Here is an 18,749-nt window from a genome sequence, read left to right as displayed (position 1 = left end):
TTGATATTCCTGAGACATTTGTTATCAATTTAGACGATGTAATTGTGGATTGTCTGATTTCATCACGATACGATTCCATTGAAAGACGAGAAATTATCATATAGAATTATCGCCCAGGTCTAGTTTCATGTTCTTGTTGCTGTGTTTGAAATGTTGTTTGCTCACAGCTTGATCTTTAAAAACACGCCCCTACATATGTGACTGAGTTGCTGATCATGCACTTTGCTATTTGTTTCTCCGTTTTCATTCCACCGGCTTTATTTTACTTTCAAATCGTGTATCTGTTTGGAATACTTAATCTCACCTCTGACGACTGCCGACACACAGATGAAGGTTTTTTAATGGGGCAATTTAAATTCAATTTCACAGGGATCACGGCCATCACAATATCCCAGCAAGTATCTATGAAGTCCTTTTATTGCTTTAAACTCATTTGATTTTACTATCTGTTTTTATTGTTGCTGCCCTTGACCTATTCAGGCTGTGTACTGATTTGACTTACTGCATTGCCAATATTCCTAAACCTATGTCTTGAAGGATATCACAGAAGGCGACAGCAGGCTTTTTTTCATCACATATTAACATTCTCTGCAACTTCTGTCTGCAAAAAAGTGTTTTGTTACTTGGGTGGCATTTAATATACTTTAACACGACTCAGTGGATGCTATAAAATGAGACCTAATCCTTGCACTAGACTGATAACTACAAAACTTTTCACAACTGCAGTTGTTGCAGTTACTTCTTTTAATATCGTAGACCAAATAGTTGAATGTGAACTGTATGAAGATAATAAAACATATGTTTACACAGCTTTGTTGAATACTCGATTCTGATTGGTCAATCATGTTGTTCTACGGTCTGTTATTTCTTTATAGCAGGCCGTTGCTGGGTATAACAGACTGTTGCTATGGAGGCAGTTCTAATGTCACACTATGGCAGACCAATTTTATGTCAAATTATTGTTTTTTTTGTACTTATTGAAGTACAAAATGTACGTTTAATAAGCGGGATAATGTACAGCTAGCGGGTCATTGTTGTGAAATAAACCCTTTCAGGGCGATGCATGTTTAGTTCACAACAATGACCAGCTTGCTATACAGTATCCCTTACTTGTAGTTATATGAGTGCAGTATTTTATATATAAGACTGACTTACTCTGCTGATAGCTAGGAGAAAGTCCAGGTGCTCCGACTTGCGGACTGAATGTCGTAGTTTCCAGTAGAGCAGATGTTCCCAAGCGAAAACCAGCAGGCTCAGGCCCATGGCCACCAGCAGCATGTAGAAGACCCCCGCCATGTTGTCAATGTCCAGCTTACTGCTCATCACCTCTTTCTTCTCATTACGGCAGATGCCTGTGAGCCAGACGGTCTGCAGCTTTTGTGTGTCACCTGTGAGTGAGGAGCACAGAATACAGACTTGTTTGTATAACTCAAGTATTATTTGGGGGCTTTGAGTGAGTAATGAATCACCCTCCAGCATCTCATAAAATGCATCTGCATGGGAAATCTCTCAAATAACCAGAACATTAGGTACGACTGCATAAGGCTATACAGTTCATCTGTTTGGGATTCAATGAATCCAGAACCAATCCCTGACTAGCGATGTCACGAGAACTGATAAGTCAATGCCAAAATTCTGAAAACGTGATGGTACTCGTTTTTTTTACAGCACGGCAGGTACCAGCAAGGCTCGAGACTAACGTCGTCCCGGGGACAATTGAAAATTTCCCTGATAATGCTAAATTGTGAACATCAAATCCGAGTTGAAATCGGCAGGAGGAGAGCTAGTTGACGTTAGCTGTTAGCAGCCGATGGGCAGCACAGTCCTTTTTGGCTAAATAACGGAACTAATCGCTAACGCTAACGGAGGTTGTATTGAATTACATTATGATGCGTATTGAGTAAATAGGAGTATTGGGCGAAGGTAAATTATAACGTTATGATGTGTTCAAATGCACTCTTGTAAAATTTAGCTTTTGGCGAGAAACTTGAGGCGGATCATCTGGGATTAATAATAAATTTGCAACAGTATGCAAACAGTAATAAAGGAAGGTATGTTGAAGTTAATACATGGGATATATTGTTTTGTTTTTGTTTTTTACTGTGGTATCGAATTGGTTATCGGGAATCATGGAATTTCAGTGGTATTGGTGTGAACCACTACATTTCTGGTCTTGAGACATCCCTTATCCTGATTTATTATTTTTTAAGTAGACAGCAGTTGTTCTTCTCAAAGAAGAAAAGCAGATAATGGCTGTTAGAAATTTGCACGTAAAAAATAGTATAAGGTAACGGTTCCCATCTTTTCAGCTTGTGACCCCTTAAAACAATAGACAAGTCTGAACAAAACAACTTTATGAACCAACTGTTTTGGAGGAAATGTAACGTTGTCCGGGTTATGTATTCTACTAACATAACGAGGAAATGTTCTTAATTAACGTATCTGGAGAGTTGCAAAATTGCTGATACTGAACGTATCTCAGTGAAAACATATTTCATTTGTTTTCAACCCAAATATCCAATCTTGCAATACAATATTTGCTTGTAGTAACTAAAGCGTTGTTAAGCTTTTTTATGGTTATATTTAGGTAGTGACAGCATTTGGTTTAAGTTTACCTGGTTTAAGGGAAAGATCATGATCTCGGTTTAATACAGAAAATGTCTGCAGTGACCCTGGTATTGATGAGGAAGTCCTCTGCTTTGTACAGCCATCCACCCACAAAGGTAATTTCTAGGAGACTTTGTTGTTTTTCTGCTTTCCCATCTTCATTTTTACTTTGCCAAAAACAAACATGGCAGTCTTACACAGGAGCATAAAACTACTGATGATCTGCCAAGTTGTTAAATCACTGGATGTCCCCCGGTGAATACTAAATATTTTCCCTATTTTAGTTTTTTGTGTTTTATTCCAGTCGGTGTCTTAATCTTTGTCACCAAATATAAAATAGGTTACAGTCTAAATCACACGATTTTGCTGCTAAGTAATAATATCACAGCATTTTGTGTGTGGCCAATCAATTTGTCATATTATGCAATGTGCTGTATTATTCCTCTTACCATGTATTGCATATTTTCTGCCAAAGGTGACCAGGCTTTTGCCCGAGGCTTCGAAATAACTCGCCCGAGGAGCTTAGGTTAGCAGAATAAGTGTCACATTTTAAATCGCCTCTTGAAACTTGGTTTTATTGACATGCATTTATGATGCGTCTCTCATTGGGACACGTTTTACAACAGTAATATTTTGTCTCTTCCTATCCAATTATTCAAGTTTATGGACAAAGTGCAAATCCAGTTATAATAGCATTACTGGCAATAATCTGTGAAACTCAGCATCTATTGTGTTTATATATATATATATATATATATGAAGAATTTACCATCAGCCAGGAACTGGAGCAGGGCCAGGTCGATGGGTCGTTTCCAGCGGGAATCCTTCTGCAGGGCGATGCCATAACCAGTGGTGGCAAACACTTTCCCACTGCCAATGGTCACCAGCTTGCAGCCCTCATCTTTGCCAGCCATGTAATTCAGCACAGCAGCATCATAGATAAAGGCATCCAGTTTCCTAGCAGGGTAAAGACAAAAGGAGATTTACTCAAATGGCCGTTATATAACTATTTGGCTCCGCTTTGGCTTGCAGTTCCTCTGTAAATATATTTTTTACGAGCCTTGGCTGACACCTACCCTGTTTTGAGGCTGTTAAGGGCATCCTCTACTCCCTTCTGGTTGTATTTGACCATGTGGGAGTGCATCTCGGGGTAGTTACTCCTTATGTTGCGCTCGGTGCTGCCATTTGGGACCGTACCAAAGCGGAACGGAGGGTACTGCTCCTGTGGCTTTTGAAACTGCCGAGAGAGGTAGAATAAGGATTGATAATGACAAAAAAATGATCTGTGATATTGATGGATTGAATATATAATCACATTCAGTTTGAACCATCACCCAGTTGGTTGTTTTCGTGACTTCATTACCGTGCACTTTTCTGTCATTTAGTAGCACCGTACAAGCTGTAAGGTCCAGATAAAAAGCTCTGAGATATTAATACAATGACATTCACCAACTTGGCATTTTTGTGATTTCTGCTCAACTCCCAAGTGCTTGTCTGCTAGTTATCCTGCTGGCCTCTTGCTCTATTAATTTACACATCGAGCTCTACAATTCAAAGACCAAACAGTCAGACGCTGTGTCCAAAGGACTCCAAATATCCTTGTCTGCAGTAAGAAATTATCATTTTATCCTTTTGCTTTTGGGAATTCTATATGCATTTAATTAGCTGTGAGGACAGAGAGTGAGACGGGGTGGAAATGCAATCGACAAAATTGCACTTTTTCATTAACCTTATGCAAATATGTTCTCAGTTCATTAGCAGAGGGACAATTTGAGCTAAAGTTTATGTATGAGAAAAAGGGGTAATATTATCTCTAGACATCTTGAAAATGAACCAAACTTCTTCTGCAATCAAACCTTGAGCAATCTCTCGAGGTCAAGTTTATATATGTGTGATGGGTTGCTAACCACGGCGTTGTCCGGTCTGGGAGTTGTCCGTGTTTTCGTCTTGTAACTTTAACCCTTTCACAGTGTGTTTTCAGTTCTTGAAAGTTAATTTAACATTTTGGTCGCCTAGAAATTTCTTCTTCAGTGTTCAGTTTAGCTCCACCCTCTTGTGTCACTTCTGGTTGCGAAAAATCAAGATGACAACGGCCAAAATACCAAATGAAAGCAAGACTACAGACAGATTTTCACTATCCCAAAAAATAATTTCAGCCTCCCTGAAGTCAGTGTAAACTGTCAAAAATTCTAAATGTTTTACCTTGTTATTGACATTTATAGTGGTTATTTACATAAAAACACACCATTCATATGATTAGGAAATAAATTATTGTATTTTTATTTAAATATTTGCTTTGATTAAAAAATCTTGGCATTAATAGTTTTGATTATATATTATAAGCTGCTTAGAGCTAGTGTTAGGAAGTTAAACATTTCCCTCCCTAATATCTATTTTATATCGCTGTGACAACTGTGTCCCTCTGTGACTGAAACAATTGTATAACTGTCTCGTTAACTGAACCAAGTGTTCAGATTTTCTACGCCACGGCTCGGATCACAAACAAACTAAAATATGATACAGCTTGCATACGATGTTACGTCATTGTGCATGTGCATCTGTCGGAAAGCATCAACAGGAGGAATTGATAGTCGTAGTGGCATGCGATTCCAAGGAACCGGTACCCAACAGGAACTGATTCTCGATTCCCATCCCTAAGTACAGTATATGAGCGCTTCTTGATCATCCACCTCTGTGGTTAAGGTTGGTGTCAGGCAACCAAAAGTACTTGGTTAGGGTTAGGGACAGATTGTGTTATGCTGATTGTTGGTAGGAAACAGGATGTAAGTCATGGTCTGTGGTGTCAAAGTCTCTTACACAGTACAACCAAACACGTGCTACAACCTCCCATCTAACAGCTTTTGCAGTGCTACAACAACATTCTACTACTATGACCTTGACGTCTGAGAAGGAACTGATTATTTGCAAGACCACAAGATGTCTTTCAAACACTTTAAACAACATAAACATGGCTGCTTAAAGTGTTTGACCTCCATGTAGCCTACTGTGAAGCTATGTTGCTATATCATGACATTTTCTGCATACACCTCACTGCACTACATAGGACAGAGATGTAGCGCGTCGGACCCGAATGGTGGATTGAAAGAGGTTGGGCGATGTCAGAGTTAACATGATGAGTTACCCAATCAGAAGGGCTTATAAGTGAAGTGTCTGTTCTGTAGGGATGAGGTAATCATCTGCCTTAACCACAGCGCAGTGTCCTTAAAGCCGTCCTGCGCGTCTTCATCACCACCTCCTCTGATACAAGGTCACTCTCTGTGGCTTCCTCTTGTACCTCATTTACATTTACTTAACCTGAAGGGTTCTGCACAGCTGGACAAACAGCAGTACAACCCTGCATTCCCTCCACGATGCCATGCCGACTGCTGTTCAATAATCTATGGACTCGCTGTCAAAATGGCTCTGTTTCTTTCTCTGCATAGCCGAGTTAATGTATAATGAGACGAGAATTGTAAATGACTTTGCCAGAATCGTAATGAGCAGTGGACAGCTTGGTCTTTTCCTCAGATGCCTCTTTAATCCCTTCAGTTGCCTGCGAGCAAAGAGTCTAGAAAGCATTTATTGTGTTGGCGGTTTAACATGGATTTCCTTGTCAATACTCCTATAAAACACATCCTCAGGCCAGACAAATATGCATGAGATAATACCAAAATTTATAATCACCGTCCGACCAGAAAATCCACTTATGTATTACATTTCATAGGCTTTTCACAGACAACCTCATCTAAAGAATCCCGGGATGTAATTCAATTTCACCACTTACTCTATGAACCCTTTTATATTTTGCGGGGAAAGGGAAAAGTCACAGCCATGACATTGACACTTCTGGATATTTGCCTATCGTAGCTCTACCTCACACTGTTTACACACCCAAAATAGACCACTTTGTGTTTTTCCTAAGCTGTACATCAAACACAACAACACGCCTGACAACACACACAGGACTGTCAATGACAATGACAGAGCGCCGTACCTTTTTGTCACTCAGTCCAGAGACCGTGTCGATGTATTGCTCCTGGATCATGAAGGCTGCCAGGTTGGCTGTGTAGGAAGCCAGGAAGATGACAGCAAAGAAAGCCCAGACCAGGACCATGATCTTACTGGTGGTGCCCTTTGGGTTCTCAATGGGGACAGAGTTGTTGAAGACGATTCCCCACAGCAGCCACACGGACTTCCCGATAGTGAAGGTGGGGCCTCCGGGATCTGGGGAGGATGGACAGGACTCAGTATCAGTCGATTCACAGTGGACAATGTTGGAGGACATACAAGCATCACTGTACAATGGCTATGCTACCAAAACGACAAAATAAGAGTATGGACCATATGACCTTTCCAAAAATAACTCAAGCAGGGCCGCAACTAACAATTATTTTCATTGTTGATTAATCTGGCGAATATTTTCTCGATTAATCGATTTGATTTTTGGTCGATAAAATGGTGAAAAATGTTGATCAGTGTTTCCCAAAGCCCAAGATTACGTCCTCAAATGTCTTGTTTTATCCACAACTCAAAGATATTCAGTTTACTGTCATAGAGGAGTAAAGAAACCAGAAAATATTCACATTTAAGAAGCTAGAATCAGAAAATGTTTACCGAAATCAATTAAGCGGTTATCAAAATAGTTGCATTTGAATAGTTTGTTTTTATAGTTGACAACTAAGTGGTTAATCGCTGCAGCTCTAAACTCAAGTGTATTTTGATGTGCTTCCTCCATGGGCAACTTTAGACAAGTAAAACTTCTTGGTTTCTAAGGTTTGAGGAAAAACAGCCGATGCTACCTGTGCTCGCTTGTGAAGATCTCACATGCTCTGTATGCTGATCCATCCAGGTTTTTTGCAGTGTAACATCATACTACTGTTACTATTTGTATGAGTGCAAAAGCTCCCTTGTTAGGAAACATTGCCTAAATGTAGCTTGAACAAATGATCAAAGGACAGTCTCTTGAATCGGCTTATTTACACTCCTTTTAGTTTAGACTGTTCTCTATTGTAAATGAAATAGAAGAAAAACATGCGATTTGCTTAACACCAAATCTGTATTTGTAGGTATATTCTAAACATTTCAGTTTAAATACGTGACTGAGTTTTGACTGAACTGAGGTGTCTTTCTGAGTACCAGTGTTGTGTGTTGCTCTGTCCACAAGTCAAGCTGTTTCATTTTTGACAGAAGCTGGATTGGGTTTTATGTCCGCACCACTGTGTATGCAGGTGTTATTGTTGTAGTACTTGAATGCAAATGGGAATCTGTCTGTTGCCATTACGATAAAGAAATCTTACATCCTAAACTTGAAATCAAATGTCAGCAGACTGACTTATGGAAGACAATAACACACAACAGCAGTGAAGCAGCTGTCTTGTATGGATGTCTGAAAGATAACTCAGTTACATGTCTAGACTAAAATGTATAAAATCGGTTTGATGTTGATGTTATGCAACGAGAACGTCACCGTTTTGACATTGCTATAAATTTTGCCATCTTGAATGCAAAACACCCTAAAATACATACAGAGATGAGAAGCCACGCCATGAGCGTAGCCCCTTTGGCCTTTCTTCATTCATTATAAGATGTTTTATAGACCACATGGCTCTGAAATGAAACTGCAGTATCTCAATTTTCCTGGCATTGTTCCAATATGTGGCTTGGATTTCACATGTTCTCTAAATCCTCTCTAGACTCTGTCACTTCTGTATGTGGAAGTTCAGGGATGCCAATACTGAAATAATTCACTAAAGCATATGAAAATCCGTTTTTTTCAGCATTATGGCAAAAGTAAAAAGAAAAATTATCCTTTTTGTTTTAATGTTTGAAAATGCATCTTAACTGCTGGATTTTCAAAATAAAAGTTAAAACCCCAAATGGAAACATACAGTATGTTGTATTCTATCTTTTCCAGTGCACTATTCTCTACAATTTACGTACTGATGATGATGCAGTTTCTGAAAATATGGAAGGTTAGGGTTGTTGGAAGAGGGTAGACCTAAATGTTGAGCTCACTGTACTTTCACATAGACCCCTGACTAAACCAGAATCATCTTAGATCTCATGTACTGCCACCTGTAGTGTCCTCTTGCAACAGAATGGTCAACATATTGACTTGTTTTTCAAGAGACCGTTTTCTGTTGTTTTTCAGCAAAAAACTGAAAAAGAAAACTGATTCTCTACAGTTTATAGACATCAACTCTGCATGTACAGTTTCTCTCTGCAGTTTCTAGGTATGTACGTGCTTTTAGTTGCACTTAAAAAAAGCAAACAACTATTGCTGATAAAGCAGCCACACTCTCATCTTCTACCCCCTGTGGTGGTTGTGAAGAGAGGATCAGCAGATGGACGAAGGAGGGAGGCGAGACTCACCTTTGGCACTGACCAGACTGCGGTTGTACCCGACTGGACTGCAGTATTCAAAAATGAAGACTGTGATGGCCACGACAGTCAGACACATGACGAACATCATCACCCAGACCGCTGGACTGTATGGTTCTACAGGGACAGATGACAGAGGTCAGGCGGAAAGAAGAGCTCACTGAGACACTCAACATTCAGACTTCACCTGTTGGTGGCGATGAAGAAAAACTCGGCAAACTAAAACAATGACAATTGATTCTACTACTATCATGAATTTATGTCATATCAGCATTAAAGGAAGCTGAATTATATCCTACAAATGAAAAGCCTATAACACTATTTTTGTTTAATTTGTTTAAATATAATTATCAATGTACTGGAGGTACAATATTCATCATATTTTTTATTTGATTTTCATTTTATTTTATAAAGGACAAATGTTCATCTGTTGACCTTGGCCAGAAATTAATATACACATAATATACAAAATATGGTATAATATAAAGAATAATTAAAAAAATACAAAAAATGTAATGTAATATATATACATACACACAAGACAAATTAACTTACACATTATGAAACATTTCCAAAATAATTAACCATAAAAAGGATACACATAACCCTAAAATATTTAAGAAAATATAATAAAGAAAGAATAAAAAAAAATACAAAATTAAATATATAGATATATACTGTGGATATTATACATTATATAATTAAATAAGATAAGACAAATTAAAATGACAATTTTTCAAAATATATAAGCATAAAAATTATATTTGGTTAATTAAAATCATTACAAGTTTAAAGAGTAACCAGAGGTCACAAAAAATGAGGGGAAGGAACCAGTGCCATTGCAATCACAGTGAACCACCACAATGCCCCATCGATACCTAAATTAAGCACATCATTTCAAGCAGAGGCAAAAGCATCCACATCCATATGTCTTCATTACCTCAGGGAAGCACAGAGGAGTTTCTCACCTAAGAAGGCAGATGGTGAGACAGTCCCGTTACTCCTGGCCACCATCACGCTGATCCCCGTCTCCACAAACGGCACCGAGAAGTCAATAATCTCCGAGCGCTCTTCGTTTATGGTCAGCGAGCCGATGGCCATGTCCGCCCGCTTGTAGAACACCTTAGGGAAGTCAACAGAGATGCTTTGTGGGTGAAAGTGTGAATGTAGAGTGGATGTTTGTTTGACGTTATAATAAATCTGACTCTGTTTAGCAGTATCTGACATAATACTGGACGTCCACCGCTGAACTTTGAGATAAATCTCATCCATCATTGAAGTCAACACGCTCGGCCTCTGTCCCTGAGGGTGATGTACTGTCTCTTCCAGCAGCCAGACAGACACAACTTCAAGAGCCTATCCTAATGTTATCTTACCTTTTCCACCAATGCATTGTGTAAAGCATGATCCACCATGTAATCCATCTCTAATGCATTATAAGGTATTGCAGCATAATGCCTATTACATAATGCGTCTGCTGACAAACATTACAAGCAGGAAGTGGAATTAATCACTGCAGGCTAAAGGTCACTGGGACTCTGGCTAAATAGGAAGTGATGCTATTTTTTTGCTAATGTTTGAAACTCTCTACGGTTCAAATGCTCCTGTGACTGCTTGTCCAGCCTTTACTGCCATACCACACCACTGTTTATCATACTGATGGAGAGCTGGTAGATTTACAGTCCCAACACTCCGCCTCATACAAGCCATTAGTTGTCCTATGGAGGGCAATGCCTCATTGAGCACAATAGCCTTCCTGTTTTTGAAAACAGTGGAAAAACAGGCCATCTAATGATGTATCCTCTAACTCCTCAAGACGAGGGCCGGCTAGATGACTCCGGCTGCAGTGATTATTCACAAGGACACCTACTCCTCCTTTCTGTACAACAGTCTCTCCCTCACCCAGCACAGTGACCTTCGTACCAATTCATTTACTCTTGACTTCAAAATTGCTTTTTTTTTTTTTTTTAACCGAAGCAAAACAGTCTTTTGTCTGAGGCTTTCACTCTGATTTCACTCTTTTCTGTCGTTGGCACACGCAATGTTTTGCTCATAATCAAAGAAAATTTACTTTCATGATTGTTTTTTAAACTTAATACCACAATGGGTCAATCAGTGGGTTTTACTCTGATCGCATACAAAAGTAATAAACAAAAAAATCAAAGTTAAGTTAAAGATTTGTGTTTAAACATGCCTTTTTGAGGTTTTTGAGCATTGATAAAATGATAAAATAATTTTCGAAATGATGAAAGATCCAATAATTAGAGTTGCTAATCACAGCGTCAAAATGACTCTCATAGTTAGGGGATTAAATGAGTGGATATTTGTGTATATATGGTCTTCTCTTTCCCTAAGTTTGTACTATGATATTTCTGTACATGTCCTGAATATTGTAGTTTTTTGGGAGTGATATGTTGCTAAGGTACTTTAAACTGGTTCCAAGGCTCGATGATGATGTGTCTTACATAAAAAGATTTCCTTTCTGCTCCTAATTCACGTCAAATTTTGACAATTTCTGCTTTTTTTACCTAGATGGAAGAATAAAGTTAGGGCGGGGAATAAAACATCTCGCTGCAACAACCAACGATTAACACACATACCAGACCTCAAGTTTTTTTTTTTGGAATAAACCATAATTAGTTTAGTGTATTAACACAAAGGAAGTGATAAAAAACAAAATTATATAACAAACAGCATGGATTGTGGAGCAGAGGTAAGAAACTCCAAAGGGCTTATAGTAAAACCTCCCCTCTAGGCTTTACAATTTATCCTAATACAATGGATATTTGTTACCTTAACATAATGAGATATAAAAAGAAGACAAAAGAAAAATACATCAGTGATCTTACTCCAACCTAAATAACCAAGTAGCCTCCATTATAACCAGGTTACACTCTATAAGGAGTTTGAAAGGTGTGGATGTCTGCTAGGCAGGAAGGGTCTAAGGAGTGATGCGAGTGTAGAAAAGTCTGGATGTATCACCATTCTTCTCTTCTCTCATCTCTTTAGGGTTGGCCGATGGTTTCTATTTTCATATCGCCCAATCGTGGTAGGAGTAGGAGGGGGTGGGGAGAGTTATGTCACTGGCAAACTGGTTTGTAATTAAGGATTTAAAGTTCACTTGTGCTGATTATCAGAGCTCAGCGGGCGGACATGCCACTCCACTAGAAACCCTTCTAAATGCTCAGTAGAGATCATTTTTATAACATCTAACAGTGACAATGACAAAACAATCGTCGATCATCCCTTCAGTTGTCCATATACAGTATGATCCGATCGCCAATCGGCACAATCCTAGTTGGAAGCCCCCAAACTTTCTAATTCCTGAAGTACCCAAAAGACCAATTCCCATAAGAGGCAGTGGAACCACCCTTCATATTCTACTCTTAAACCAACATTAGTGCAGTTTAAGGCATATTGTCCATGGTTTGCTAGTCATAAAGGTTCCTGTGCTGATTCAGTTCTGCTTATTCAGCGTTGGGCCACCGAAGTAGCCGGAACAGAGCTAAATCTAACATTTCAAAGTTCTCCTCAATCACGCCACTTAAGAACAAATCTGTTCTTACGAGCGGTTCTTGCGTGAGGCCCAATGTTCTTTCCCTGAAATTGTAGATGTATGTTTTGCATCTTGGCACTGAATATTTCACTCCTGCAGTACAGAGAAGCAGCTAACAGAGAAATGACCTCATTCCTAATCTTGGCGATGTCACTGTGGATTGAAGTGGGACTGTGGTCATGTGAAATTAACTTACCTCTCCGATCATCCCGTTCCAAATGCCGCGGACCAGCTTGCCGTGCTTGCCGTTGGTGACCAGGTAGAGGTCGTAGGAAAACTTTATGGTGCGGGACAACTTCTTCAGGATGTCTATGCAGAAGCCTTTACAGCACAGTTTAGTGTACGGCTCAGTGTGACCCACAATACTAAAAGACAAAGAGAGAGAGAGAGAGAGAGACAATTAATGTGATGGCTCTGGTGATAACTAAAAACAACAAACACTTTGGGGGAAGCTCATTGTTCAAGGTTTCATGTGGAGGTCAGTGTCCTTCCTGCTCTGATTCTGTGGCTTCTTTACATTATAGGTTTCTGTTGATCTAGACGGATCAGTTCTCATCGTTATAGATTATGCTATTAAACTCTCATTATACGTTATCGATTGAAGGGAAATCACCAATTATTATATCCAATACATTAATTGAATAATATGGAAATTCCAATACAATCAAGGCTCATATTTGAATAGAAAAACCAGCGCAGTATGAAACATTGATCAATATTTAGATATTAAGGGTCGATGTCTGTAGAAAAGATAAATTATAACCTGCAACAGTCCACTGTAGTTTAGTTTAGGCACTGCTATTTTACAAAACATGCATATTCCTCTAATTCATATACAAAATGAGCACAAGTTTAAAGCACAACTATAACTTATTTAAAGGATAATTCTGTCTTTTCTTCATAGTTTTGGCAATCATTTTATTCTATATTCATAACTAATCATTCTATTAGTTGTGATTTAATAGTCCAGATCATCTAAGTTTTTAATGCTAGTGCTTACACAATACCTCGGTTTTGGTCAAACACTGCTTTTTCTGATACTGAGAAATATGAACCTGTTTTTCTGCAAAACCTGACTACAAACCACATAAACTAAAGATCTCAAAAGTTAAATAATGCTGAAACACAAAGACCTCGCAGCGGTCTATTATCTTGGTAACTGCACACATATGGTCATTACAACTGATCTCCACAACAATGTATGACTGAGAAGGAAGGAGGGACTGAGCATTAAATGTAAAGCCGGTGATGGAGCTGACGGAGGTGAGGAAAGGAGCAGCTCCGACGTCAGGAAATTGAGGGGGGTGCAGGAGGGACAGTTGGAGCTACTCCACAGGCTTGTGCATTATGTCACGGCCCCACCAGATGGACGGACAGCTGGGCGGACCAAAACAAATCCGATATAAATTAATCACAAACAAACAATGGCAGACAGGAGTGAAACTCATTCCTGGGTTGTTTGGACTGGATAATGGCAACTTGGCCATCGCCTCAAGTCTCAAAATGTTACTTGAAGGATAGTTACAACTTCAATATGTCTACCAAATTAAAAGCTCAGTGCAAACATGTAGTTCAACCATTTATTATTGTTATTCATTTGAGTAATTCTGAGTAGTGCATTTGCGTTTTCCATTTTTATTTAGTGGACCTTATTTAATGTAAACTAGTAAGAATGCTGAAATCGATTGTCCAGCGATCATTATCGTCCGTTTTTTGTTTAGTTTGATGGGCGGTCCTTATGAAGGCCGATCAGAAGAGCCAATCAGATGACGCGTCAATTCTGAATTGAAACGTTTTCAATACTAATTTTCCGGCTTTCTCGCCTGTTTTTAATTTGCTCTGGGAGCGACACAAACTGGACACACATGTTGATCGATTGACTGCTTCAGATGTAATCTAAAGCTTTTTTTTTTTTTAACATGGGATGTTTTTCTGTTTGTCTGGAACGTGTTTGGTCAGTCTGTGAATTTGTGGCTAAATTGTTACACAAATAGTCAGTGGTCATGTCTATAATGTTAAATACAGCGGTACATGTCCACCTGGTCCGGCGAGGACAATAGGGGACACGCTGCTCCTCTCAACTGGCCGTTCAAGCAGTGACGTACCCTCTCGTGGAATGCATCTGATTGGTCCCTGGTTTTCTGCTTGCCGTTTCAAACAGGAAACAACGTGGCGGCCTGTTCGTAAACTTTGTTATTCCGTCTAAACAATCCACCAAAATCTACTTCTGAAAACATTTTAAGCGAGAAATAGGCTATGCCACAGCTAAATCTTGTTACATTTTAGAACTCGGATCGCCTAGTTCGACAGCTTGGTCCAAATTTCATGAGCTGGACATGTCGCGCCGGATGGACTCATTTGCGTAAAGGACTGTTCCCGCCTTTTCATTTTGAAAGACCAACAGCCAATAAGCAAACTCCAAGACTCGGCCGACCAATCGTGTAACCTCATCACTCAGTGACAGACTTTTGCGTTTGTAGGGCTGGCCCACTGTGGTCCAGCCAAAAATTGTAAAAATGAAAAGATGGAGCCTTAAGAGTAAATGACTTGGTTACTGATTAAGCCTTTTTAATGGAAACACCTTGGTGTAATTTTTGTAAATAAAGCAAATTAAATTTGATTATTGGTCGCTTCTTTTGCTAGATAGTAAGCATACTCACTTTACTGATGAAGATAAATGTTCATTGAGCTTTCGGACTGTAACTGCTCTAATAACAGCAGCCTCTTCTGGTGTTGTGCCATGCAGCAGTCCATCACATTATCATATCACAACTTGTGGCACAGCATATAAAACACAGTCAGGCTGCCAGTTTACTCAGCAAAGTAGTTATCTACTATTGCAAATCTCTTACTGCTGTGTTGCTGTTCGAATGCTACACATGCACTTTTTACATATTTCATTATAGACTCACACTAACGACTTTTCCCTCACATTTCCCTCTCTTCCAAATATAAACCATTTGACCCAGACTTGGATGTGATGTGGACTACAGTATGCTAAACCGCTTTAATGAGGACACGCTTCTGTGTAATACCTACCACATGCCAAGCTGCCTGAGTGACCCTGACAAAAAAGACACGGCGTGCCCGCTTCCATACACTACTGATCTTCAGACGGAGCACGCAGCACAAGCTAAACAGACAGTTTGAGGCTCAGCATACAAAGTAAAAGAGGCTGACGTAAGGGTTGAAATCAATTCCCCTTACTTATCAGCAGGATTACCAGGAACGTGGGGATGAAAATGTCCTTCAGTTTCACACTAACAGGATGACGCCAGTGATGTGAGTCATGAAGAGGGCAGGAAACACTGAGTGTAGTCTAATGCTGTGTAAAACATCCTGTACTCTGCTCTGATTTAGAGAGGAAAAGCATTTTTTGAAATGCTGGTCAGACAAAACAAGCGTTTTTTTCCTCACTATTTATAGACTAATAGTAATAGACAGATTAATTACCCGAGAGCCTGGCATCATATTTGTAAGTTTGTTTTGTGTTGACTTATTCCTTTCACTTTTACTACTTAACATTAAGGTGTAATGTGCGTAAATAAGTGTCTTTAAGGGGCAAATAACTGAATTTGTTTCCTAACATTTGAACTCATAGGACTTTTTACAGTCCTGTATTGTAAGCAGCAATCGTTCCTTGTGTTTGGTATAGGGGGTTAATAACTTTACTGGGGTCTTCAGGTGGGTACCCTCCTTTCTTGGTGTTTCGTTGTTAGACCCACAACACCTCCAGAGGGCTCAAAGGTGACACCTGGTGTCCCAGATGCACCGCCCTCCGCGTTTATCCATCCTGGTGGATGACGGTCATCTTACCCGCCCAGTTCTTATCCTTTCTTTTCAGCCAGAGCCAGTTGAGGCTTCGCTTGGCAGCCTCTGTCAGTGACTTGACGGCCTGTCGGAGGGGCTCCCATCCCTTTCAGCAGCGTGGTGGTTGACATGGCCACAAAACCGCCTGCAGCCGACCTCCACTGGGAGCACCCGTGTTCTCCAGCCGATTTGTCCTGCTTCAGTTGCTAGGTCAGAGCACTTCAGATTTTTTGCGTTTGTACGCTTCACTGACTGCATCCTCCCACGGCACCGTCGGTTCTATAATGAACAGGGTCCTTTTGCGAGACTGACAAATGTGAAACCCAAATTCAAATTCATGCAGACACCAGACTACATGACATATTTTTTTGTCTTTTGAGATGACTTCTTCTGGGTCGGGCTTGAAAACTAATATCCCTTTTCCACCAAAATTAGTGTGTATATACTGTTTTTAAAAAAAAAATAGGCAATAGACTCCTTTCCCATTGCCAGTAGACGAGTATGCCTTTATTTTTTATTTTTTATTGGTGTCAGTTTTGAAGTCACAAACGCGCTTCCAAACAGGGTTTGTAAACAGTGAAAATGCTACGGTGGTTGCTTCTTTTTAATATCTGTTACTCTCTCTTCAAACTCGGTCCCGACTAATTTGGAACGATGTTCAAGCGCTGCTTGGACGGAGGGAATTTGTTAATGAGGTGACAAAGAAAGCACCGGAAAAGGGATGAGAATTAGTGTGTCACTGCCAATTGGAGCTGGAGCCAATGAAAACCTGTGACTACTGCAGAGTCATTTGTCCAGGGAATGAATACTGATTGTAACAGATGTTAGTGGGTTTTTTGTCCAGTGGAAAAGGGCCCTAATTTGATGTTTATTTGCAATTTAACAATTTTGCAAATTAAAGTAAATTTGAGGCATTAAATCAGAGATTTTGGTTGCTTGTGAAAGTCTGCAGTGATCTAAGAATTATAAGTTATAATTTAAGTTTTTTTGTGTGACAAGATACACATTTTGTGTAAAGTTCTAAATGACCTTTAACATCACGTTTCTACTTTGCGAGCAATAATTGATTCAGAAACATGAGAGTAATCGTAGTGCAATCATTAGTCATAGTTAAACAAGGCCACTGCACCTTGAAGAGGCCATTGTGTGGTGAGGCTGAGTTTTGTATAAATGGGGGGTGTCAGAGTGGCTGCCTCTCCTTCAGCCTGGCAGGATGATTTTAGACAAACTCAACAGTCCATCTTCTCTGTTTTTATGTATCCACAGAGAGGTTATGGTCCGCCATTAAACCTTGATTTGCTTTCAGAGAAACCAAAACAGACACACCTCTATAGCGCATAAGGTGGTCAGCAGTGAGAGATGATGCGGCAGCGAACCAGTGAGCCATGAGCGCAATGCAGAGAGCACTAATGACACGTCACCCCTAACCTCCCCCAGACCTTCAGTCTAATGGACTCTGCACCCACACATCAGGACCAGGAGGCAATGAGACGAACAGGCAGAGCCCAGCCACAACAAACCGAAACAAATGGACACTTTAGAGGAAAACAAGGCTGCCACAGCAGACCGCGAGTAAACACAGTGGTCCCAACATCCCCCGTCTCACCAGCTGCCAGGGTTCAAGGCTGGGCTTTAAGTTGGCTGCCAGTTGCATTAAAATGGGTCTTTGGGAATTATTGCAAATGTGTGTGTGAGGTTATTTATTCAAAGTGTGGACATTCTTAGAGTCATGTTTGGAAGCTGCTGTATGGATGGTGACAGGCAGAAGTATGTTATTTCAGTGTGTGTGTGTGTGTGTCACTGTCCGTGGCCATCTGTGTAGCTGAGGGTGACAAGAAAGACAACACTGTCACTGAGAGGCTCTTTAAGTAATCACCTCCTTAACAAGGAATCCATCGGTACCAACCATGTCGTACCAGCTTGTCGGGAAGGAGGTTAAATAACGCTCCAAACTTATGCTAAATTTTGGCGAGGAAAAACTGTCATGGCCATTTTCAAAGGGGTCCCTTGACCTCTGACCTCAAGATATGTGAATGAAAATGGGTTCTATGGGTACCCACGAGTCTCCCCTTTACAGACATGCCCACTTTATGATAATCACATGCAGTTTGGGGCAAGTCATAGTCAAGTCAGCATACTGACACACTGACAGCTGTTGTTGCCTGTTGGGCTTGAGTTTACCATGTTATGATTTGAGCATATTTCTATGCTAAATGCAGTACCTGTGAGGGTTTTCTGGACAATATTTGTCATTGTTTTGTGTTGTTAATTGATTTATAATAATAAATATATACATACATTTGCATAAAGCAGCATATTTGCCCACTCCCATGTTGATAAGAGTATTAAATACTTGACAAATCTCCCTTTAAGGTACATTTTGAACAGATAAAAA

At 39.9% G+C, this 18,749-nt stretch overlaps 1 protein-coding gene and 1 long non-coding RNA gene across 4 annotated transcripts in view; one reads left to right on the top strand and one right to left on the bottom strand.

The window, feature by feature from the left end:
• LOC141780580 (uncharacterized) overlaps positions 1-18,749 on the top strand; it is a 148,990-nt gene that overhangs the window by 6,231 nt on the left and 124,010 nt on the right. The gene's annotated exons all lie outside the window — the stretch shown is intronic.
• The window catches only part of grin2ca (glutamate receptor, ionotropic, N-methyl D-aspartate 2Ca), an 89,906-nt gene that overhangs the window by 4,914 nt on the left and 66,243 nt on the right, over positions 1-18,749 (bottom strand). For both annotated transcript variants that reach the window (XM_074655852.1, XM_074655851.1), the window contains exons 6-12: positions 12,741-12,909; positions 9,957-10,110; positions 8,980-9,105; positions 6,602-6,831; positions 3,684-3,844; positions 3,377-3,564; positions 1,156-1,388 (exon numbers count right to left, since the gene is read on the bottom strand). In XM_074655852.1, coding sequence (XP_074511953.1) covers positions 1,156-1,388; positions 3,377-3,564; positions 3,684-3,844; positions 6,602-6,831; positions 8,980-9,105; positions 9,957-10,110; positions 12,741-12,909 — 1,261 coding nt within the window. The remainder of the gene's footprint in view (positions 1-1,155; positions 1,389-3,376; positions 3,565-3,683; positions 3,845-6,601; positions 6,832-8,979; positions 9,106-9,956; positions 10,111-12,740; positions 12,910-18,749) is intronic.

The sequence above is a fragment of the Sebastes fasciatus genome, chromosome 13 (assembly GCF_043250625.1).
Source record: "Sebastes fasciatus isolate fSebFas1 chromosome 13, fSebFas1.pri, whole genome shotgun sequence".
NCBI classification, from domain to species: Eukaryota; Metazoa; Chordata; class Actinopteri; order Perciformes; family Sebastidae; genus Sebastes; species Sebastes fasciatus.
Note: the sequence above shows the minus strand (reverse complement) of the source record. Positions and strands in the feature narration are given on the sequence as shown.